At 29.4% G+C, this 8,958-nt stretch overlaps 1 protein-coding gene across 1 annotated transcript; it reads right to left on the reverse strand.

Annotated features, from left to right (window-relative positions):
• Positions 1-909: 909 nt before the first annotated feature.
• Positions 910-7,158, reverse strand: LOC124929453 (squalene synthase 2). Its single transcript, XM_047469814.1, has 15 exons — positions 6,991-7,158; positions 6,718-6,912; positions 5,676-5,718; positions 5,250-5,339; positions 4,583-4,658; positions 4,257-4,326; positions 3,699-3,842; positions 3,494-3,598; positions 3,241-3,387; positions 2,713-2,788; positions 2,163-2,251; positions 1,539-1,630; positions 1,403-1,448; positions 1,260-1,329; positions 910-1,160 (listed from the first exon to the last, which is right to left on the reverse strand). Coding segments are annotated over exons 2-15 (1,245 nt in total). The 5' UTR covers positions 6,991-7,158; the 3' UTR covers positions 910-1,158.
• Positions 7,159-8,958: the final 1,800 nt, after the last annotated feature.

Below are 8,958 nucleotides of genomic sequence, written 5' to 3' on the forward strand. Positions count from 1 at the left end.
TCCATATTTTTTTTGGATAAACTAGAAAGGATATATATATACATATATTATTGAATTGGTGCTATTTAATTCATTTTAATTTTCATATTTATTAATATAGGAATTAATATGCACATCAAAAGTATATATATATATATATATATATATATATATATATATATATATATATATATATATATATATATATATATATATATATATATATAATTAAATGTTTAGAGAATGTGAATAGAAGACAATAATAAAAAAAATGAATTAAGAGTTACCTAATTTTTTATCTTTTAAAAGATTAAACACTAACCATTTGTAATGTTAGAAAAAATCTCATTTATTCTTGTATAAAGATTTGGAAGTGATTTCGTTAATCTGATTCCATAAAAAATTAACAATTTTTTTTTCACGCCTCCCTCCAAAGTGTCTCCCTAATGTATTGGGTTCGAAACCCAACGGTAATGATGTTAAAAAAAGAAATTATTGAATTAGTTAGAAGGTTGAATTATGATGGTATAATATTTTGAGTATATATTTTATGATTCAAAGTTGACAAGATGTTAGGTTAAGAATTTTTTCAAAATACCATAAAATAATTTTAGTATCAAAATGTATAAAAATTGTATAGAATTATCATATTTATTTTAATAATAAATTTAGAATTTATCAAAGTTGCATTTTCAAACTTGTAACAATCCAAATATCAATATTAGTAATCATATCTAAGTCCAACTTATCAATCAAACAACATTATTGAAATGGCTAAACTATTCAAGTCTACTATCAAAATATCAAACCAATTCACATTTCAATTCCCTCATTCAAACCAAACGCCCCCTAAGTTGTACACAAATATGATTTTAGCATTGTCGTGTTATTAAAAATAAGTCTGATATTATCGTAATTTAACATTACAACTTACAAGAAAATCACATAATACTTAATTTAAAGGATCCCTCAACCACTCCTATTGACAAAATACCGATTACATAAATTTTTTTCTTTAGTTTACATATCAATATTAGTCCATACATACAGTCTTTTTATTGACGATGGATATTACCACCTTCATTTGTGTTACTACATATTGAAATCATGAGAGAAAAAAATAGAATACCTTACTTAGCCAAATGTTCCCAGTCTCAAATGTTTCTTGGAAAAAAAGGGTTCTGCAATAAAATAAAGCATATATAGAGAAGGATCAATTTGATAATTCAGATCACATGTTAAAACAATTACAAAGATTTTCTTTTCTTAAACACACTTACACATATTAGCAGCTCTATTTGCCGATAGATATGCGAAAAGCATCGCAACTACAGCAAACAATATCAATATCTGCACAAAGGAGGGAAAAGTGTTTTCAAATGAATCCAATTGAAATCGGAATGCAATCAGGAGAGAAACTCACCACAGTTGAACTATTCATTGGACCGTTGCTGATTATGTAAGACTTCCTGACGAGAGATAATAGAATGTTTGTCAGATTGAGAAATAACATGATTTTACATATGTTTATTATTATTGTTGGATATTAATTATCAAACCTTTTGTTCAGTGTACCAGACTCTTGGCAAACTTTCTGAATTGTCTCTATCCTGTTCAATGTTTTTATGGCATTTGGATCATTCTTGTCCACCTACAAGAAACACTTCTGTTTTAAGAAAATTTGTAACTGTTTGAATCTATCCACCAATCAGAACTTGTTAATTTATTTTCAGAAACACGGTTTCATTTGTTTTTTTATTAATATAGAATGCTAACATGACCCCACTGTCATGACACCCTTCAACTTAAGGCTTCTAAGTGAGAATCGAACTGGTAGGTCTCTAAGGAGCCACTCTTGCCATTTGAACTACCTTAGTGGGTTAGAAACACGGTTTCATTTGTGTAAAACAATTTGATGACTAAAGACTTCTATGATATGATTTATTTGAGTTTAGTCCAAATAAGCTTATACTATCTCCTGATCAATTATTTTTTATACATCAAATCATTAATCAAAATATATAAAAAAAAATACTATTACTTTATATTTTTTAAAATTATTTTCGTCATTTGATCCAAAAAAACCATTAAATCAGATAATAAAAAAAATGTATAGTTAAAATAAGGGAAACAAGAAGCATTTTAAGGAAAAACTTTAACATACAAATTAGTAGATAACATACCTTTGCGTTCAGCATCCCAGAGAAGTCGTAGAAAGCACCATAGACGTCTTCCATTGTATTTGTTCGATCTATAACCTTAGCAGTTAGACCTATCATTTCGAAAGAAATGTGAAAGAGAGAACCACGGTTACATAATTATCTTTAGATAAACATTAGTAATTATATATTACAATCAGTTGTTATTATGTTCTATGTTTAAGGAGTTTCAGTTTTTATTTATTAGGTAAGCATTGAATTTGTTATCCTATAATCAAGTGATTTTAGATTAACTTTGGATTAGGTTATCCTAACTCTCTACTTATATAGAGCTAAACTTTAACATTATCATTTAATATCATTCTTTAAATTCTTACTTTAGGTATATGAAATATTTCAAAATTACTAAGAATCTTCCAAGGAAGTCTGAGACCTGATTTTTTATTTCAAAAACTAGGTCATTTCAAAACAAATATTGTTTGATAGAAAACAAACTATCATATATATCCTTAGTATTATATATTTTGTAATTTTATAAACAATAAAGTTCAGTATAGGGTCAGAATTATCATACCACGTCTCATCTTCACAACGCCCCGGAAGACTTCAATGTTGTTATAGCATATAGCAATGGTACCAATTGCCATAATCTGGTTAAAGTAACAAGAAAATAAATTAGTTGCATGGTTAAATCAGTCATATGGGTCCATTGGGAAACATTTTTTTGGGTATGGATCTTGGTCTAGGTCTGAATGAGAAAAAGTAGATAAATTAACCAATCAGACAGCCGAGGCAAATCCCAAACAAGCATAGATAACTGTCAAACTGTTGGCATATAAACCATTTCTAAGAAATAATTTAAAACAAGATTTTCTCTGTATATTACAAGTTAAATAGATGATCGTGTGGCCAAAATCAAAAGTATTCTCAGAGATTGAATGAAAAAAAAAATCGTCGCTTAAAAAGTTCATATCAAAATGGTTTAATAGTTCAAGGGCTTATATAAAAAAGCAATAGTTCAAGATTGGAGTTAAAATAAACGAATACTTTAAGGACTTATTTATGGGATTACTCGATAAACAAAGTAAGAACATATATATACCTGCGGTATAGCACAAAACCTGAAGATAGCAGGACTTTTAAGATTTTTCATGTATTTAAGACAATCTTCGGCATGTATCAAAGCATTTGTAACCATGTCATTCAAGCATTGCACAGCCTTGTCGGAATTCTCCTTTTCTTTCAAATCCTATAGCATACATACATCATTAAAGTTATGAATCAATGAGAGAATATTGTGCTGGATGGAAACTAAAAAATTGAGAGGGAAAATGAAAACAATTAGAGAGACAAACCTCAAGTTTGTCGACATATTTACTCCAGATTTCACGAGGCCAAAACATGCGAGACTTTGGTATCTCATTTATATCCTCCAGATAATCTCGTATAATGTTTACTTTCTGGGGGAGTTTTAGGAAAGTTATAAGAATGAAGACTTTACAGAACAAGAAGAATAGGGATAAAAGAGAAACTTCAAATTGTTTTTAAACTTTATTATACCTGAAGAAATAGACCCATTGAATTGGAAAGATAATCTGATGCCAAATCCTCTGTCCCAGAGGCATGGAAAAGTTTTGACAACCCTAACCCCACAAGACCTGCCACATAGTGGCAGTATTCATCATAATCTTCAATGGTCTCTACCTGCATCACAGAAAATTGAAGTCTCTGAACTATGAGACATTAAAATAGAACACATAGGCAGAAGAACATCACAAAATTGACATAATGGACGGTCTGTTATAAAAAAAAAATCATGTTGATCCTGATCCGAAAAAATCAGCATTTGTTTTGTTTGCCAAAAATCACATTGATCTATAATAATCTCATCACAATTGAGAAAAAAAAAAGTATACCAAATGCAGCAAAAAGTTACAATATAATTTGAATCATGATCAAGAAAATAATGTGTACACTAATAAACTATAATCTGTATCATGATCTAGAAAAAAATCTTATACCAAACCGTAAAAAAATAATCAATTTCAATTTTCACTTAGACGATTTTTCAATGAGATGGTAAAGTTTCCAAATAGGCTCAATATATTCATAACAGACCTCCTTGCATATAAATTTAGCCATTCCTTCACCCATCCTCAAGGTAATATCTTCAATAGCCTCCTGATAACTGTAGTTAAGAATTTCAAAATTTAGTTAAATAACAGGCTAGAAAAAAGGTTAATAATATGCATAAACATATGTCCAGATTTCATACAAAATCAATGTGTAAACAATCAAATTGACCAAGCTCAGATGCAATGACACATGCTTGAGGTCAGTATGTATTTACTAGTTAAGAATGTCTAGATTTTATTCCTTTTTCTGTTGAGTAAACATCTTATTCAAAAAATAATAATCGTTGTAAACTACAGTAAACAACTAACCTTTTCTCAAGCTCTAGAAAAGCTTTGGTAACATGATGAAATTCATCCATCAGAACCTTGTAATGATTTGTCCCACCTGCATTTATGAATAATGCCTAAGATATACATGCAATCCCGAAGCAGTGACAACTGACCATAGCAGATATTGTGATTAAATTATATTTAGGAAGCAAATTAGACAAGCTTAGCATCTATAGCAGCTAGATATGTCTCGCAAATCATAACATGCTGCACGTAAGACCTGAGTTAATAATTTCTTTTCGACATAAACAGCCAGATTTTCACAAATTCATGAACCACAAAATAGTACATGTTAGACCAAAATAAAGACTTATTTGATGTATAGACAATTTGGACTAAATCCAAATAAATCAACATCTCATCATCAATCATTTCTCATGTTTATCATTGAAATTATCAACTAAAATAGTAAAATTCCCTAACTTTATTCTTAATAACATTTTAAATTACGAAGCACTCAAAATATTTTAATCATTTCACCCAAATAAACAACTTTTTCATTGAATAAAATATTTTCCAAAAAAGAAGTTTATTGGAAAAAACCCTAGATCATACAAGCTCAAATGATTTTAGACAATGCTCCTCAGCATACAGTAGAAACTGATGGTAAAAGGAACAATCAGAGTGACAAGGACTAGAAGCTTACATGAAAAATGCCAGCCAGGGTCAGATATATGACGATGAAATGCCAACAAAATAGGCACTTTGACCTCTGTATCTATGCTTGTATCATCCTCTGCAACAGAGAAGTATCAGCACATGAAAGTTACATCAACCTAGTACCAGACATGCCGATTCAACATTTGATCGAAAGAAAAAAGTAGCACATCGCAAATTCAGCAGCTAGGAATGTAACAAGAAGCTAACCATAGAACATAAGATAGATTACTACTTTTTAATCTAAAAGTAACAAACTGAATCTACCACCTTAGCACTGGAAAGGTTAGTTTGTGTGGAAAGAAAGGAAGGGAGCATATTCGGAGATAATATACCATCTTATTTCAAGTTGGATATCAGACAGAGAACTAATGTTAACATGAAAAATCTACAACTTGACCAAAGTGCGACATACCAACAGTGTCAAGGGCCCGAAGAACCAAATAGAAAATGCAAACCTGCAAATATTGAAGTAATTGTCATAAGAGATCATACCAATTTCGCAGACCAACACAGTAACCAAACTTTTTTAATGAACTATTAGATTAACAAAAATTCAGAAAGAATGCCCAACTTTCTCCATTTCATCCATACCACATCAATAATAAATCCACTAAGGTAAGAAATTAGATGGTCCCACACCAAAAACGAAAATTCATTAAATTGTGCAGAAAACACAAAGATCATTACAGTCCACATGAATGAGTACAACCAAGAAAATTTCCATCACATACGAAACAATGAGACCCAAAAAAAAAAAGGTTAAGAAAATGGATTAAATACAAACAATGAATCCATCCCACATATGTTGTCAAACAAAAACACAACAAGATGAAAACCACAGCATCAAATGAAAATTACTCTTAACATAGACAAGTCTCAGTCACAAAACAATCCACAAATCATTCAGTTGTAGTTTACCAAAGTCCAACTCGAGCTGGATTAGTCATGCGAAGGAGTGATTCAATTTCTTTTATGTTAATTATCATTAACGTTTCATGTCAAGCACTTGTGTTCAATCTCTTACATCCATCCCCACACAAAAGAAAAAAACTATTGACATAAAGCTCCAGTTCCAATACATTCTCAATGGCTTAATGGTCACAATCTAAGGCAAACATCCGAAAATGAAGAGAATAATACTTACATGCCAAATTAGTATGCTTAGACTACAGAAATTTGAGCCTTAAATAAACGAAGTGATGACTATGACCAATGGTAAATGAATGAATCTAGCATGATCCTGTCAGTAACTACTTTTATGGTATGTTGATTTATATTACTCTATTTAAGCCAGGTTTACAGATTGTTGATGAGAATAAGAACTTTTGTACATAGAACAAAATCTCGTTACAATTTGAACATTCAACCGATCTAATCAGCTACAAAGTAGGAAAATCGCAAGATCTAACAAAAATCCAGCAAGATGATGAAGATTGTTCTACAAAAAAACTTACAGCGTTACGGAGGTCAGTATCAAGCTGCTGAATCACGAGAGCAAAACTACGAGAAACCTTGTGGAGCATGGAGTAACAGAATCCCCAGTGAGGTTCCTGAGGGATCTGCTTTTCGGCATGCCTCATCGCCATTTTGAGCTTCAACAATGGATAGAAATCATCCGGATGCCTCAAAATCGCACCCAAACTCCCCATCTATGAAGAAAGAAAAGGAAAATGAAGGTTAAACAATGAAGTAAAGCCGCAAGTGAAGTAATCGAAAAGGAAGCTAACCTCTGAATCTTGGATGTTTGATTACAATTACTTAGACTCGCGATGACTCGAATCAAAGCCGCCAATGTATATGGATTACACACACGAATAATCCTCAAAATCACAGGGAGAGAAATGGAAAGAGAGAGAGAGAGAAAGAGATGACTAAACCATGTGATTAGCTATGAACGAATTTTTAAATACCTCAATTTCTTGACGGGGGCATGCTGGAAGCGTGGCACTATTATCTGTATGGATGTGCCATTTGGGCTTTCACATCTTACTTAAATTCAATAAAGATACGGTTTGATTTGATTAATTTATTAATCGAAATAAACATTTTAAATCGTCCGTAAGATTGATTGGGAAATTTGAGGGATGACCCAATAAGGGGGTGAAATGCGGAAAGTGCAGAGATTAAAAAAAAAAAACGTTGGTGACCCTTTTACTGTTTTTGAACGAAAATGTCTCAATTGCGTAACGCAATTTTTTATTTTTCAAAAAATTTTAATTATGATTTTTTTTGGACGAAAATGTCCCAGTTGCGTCACGCAACCGCGAGACGGAAAAAAAATTATGGTTGCGTCACGCAACTGGAGTTGCGTTACGCAAGGGTATAATTGTCATTAAAAAAAATGTTCACCAGCGCTATTTAATTTATGTCCCCGCACTATCGGTTATTAAGCCCATAAGTGGGGTCATTTTCTCAAATTTCCCGATTGATTCGGTTTGATCTATTTGATAAATTTGTCAAAATAGAATAAAAAAATTATGTTTATAAAAAGTAATATTATATAACCAAAATTTGGTATCGAGAATAATATTAGAACACATAATTGGACTTGAAAAATAGAATTCTTCTTTCTTTTTAGATTTAATTTCAATAACCGTGTGAGCATATCATTAATTCAGTATACCTATAAACAAATACAAATATTATTAATAAAATTAGATAATAAATCACCATAATTTTCAAAAGAAAAATACATTATATTATGAATTTTTTTACTAAACATATATTTTTACAATATAATTAATTGTTATTAGAAAACATGAAAAATAAATTGTATTTAGCATAAAATCAATTGGCTCAGTTATCTAATTAATTTTTTTTATCTATTTAAATATCAATATTATTATTTATTTATTTATTAATATAAAAAATTAGTTTGAATCAAACCAGGGTTTTTGAGAAAAAAAATCCTCAATTTGGCCGTATTCTATTCAAATTGAGATGTTATTTAAGATAATAATTTAAAAATTATAAATTAAGACTCACTTTTAATATATTATAATATTTGTTGTATGTTAGTCAAAATTGAAAAATCTTGGTGAGACCATATTCGTCCGCATATATTGAATGAAGAAAATGAATTTATTTATTTGGTTGAGTAGTAACATCAATTTTTTTGTTTATACTATTAAAGTCCATTTTTTTTGGTCAAAGCTGCTTAAAATTCACGGTGGCCAGAAATAAATAAAACAGACAAAACTAAAATAACTTAAAATGACAGTTTTAGTTTGTTTTCAAACTTTTTTTTAATTGTAAATGTATAGTATAAATATTGAGAGTTGTTTAAAAATAATAAAACTAAAGCCTTGTTTGATAAAAGATTTTAATAATTTGAGTTGTTTAAAAATAATGATTGATAGTGATTTTAAGAAGATTTAAAAAAATGGATAAAAAATTTAAAAAAGTATTAATATATAATAATAAAATAATAATTAAAATATAAAATATTTTAATTAATAAGTTAAAGAATCACAAAATGTGAGGAATAATTCTAATGAATTTATTGTAGACACTTTCAAAAGTTAGCTCATAGAAGTAATTTATAAAATGTTAATTTTATATTTTTAATTTGAGTAATTGAGTGTTTTTTTTTAGGTTTTGTTTGAGGAAATGGTTTTTTGGGTTTTATCTGAGTTTTATCAAAAAAAAAAAATATTATTTGATAAAAAGTAACAAAAAAACTGATTTTTTAAATT

Source organism: Impatiens glandulifera, chromosome 3 (assembly GCF_907164915.1).
Source record: "Impatiens glandulifera chromosome 3, dImpGla2.1, whole genome shotgun sequence".
Classification (NCBI taxonomy): Eukaryota; Viridiplantae; Streptophyta; class Magnoliopsida; order Ericales; family Balsaminaceae; genus Impatiens; species Impatiens glandulifera.

Coding starts and splice junctions, on each gene's coding strand:
- LOC124929453 (XM_047469814.1), bottom strand. CDS start 6,912: ATGGGGAGTTTGGGTGCGATTTTGAGGCATCCGGATGATTTCTATCCA. Junction 4,327..4,582: donor TTTCTAGAGCTTGAGAAAAG/GTTAGTTGTTTA, acceptor TCTTAACTACAG/TTATCAGGAGGCTATTGAAG. Junction 3,843..4,256: donor CTAAATTTATATGCAAGGAG/GTCTGTTATGAA, acceptor TCTGTGATGCAG/GTAGAGACCATTGAAGATTA.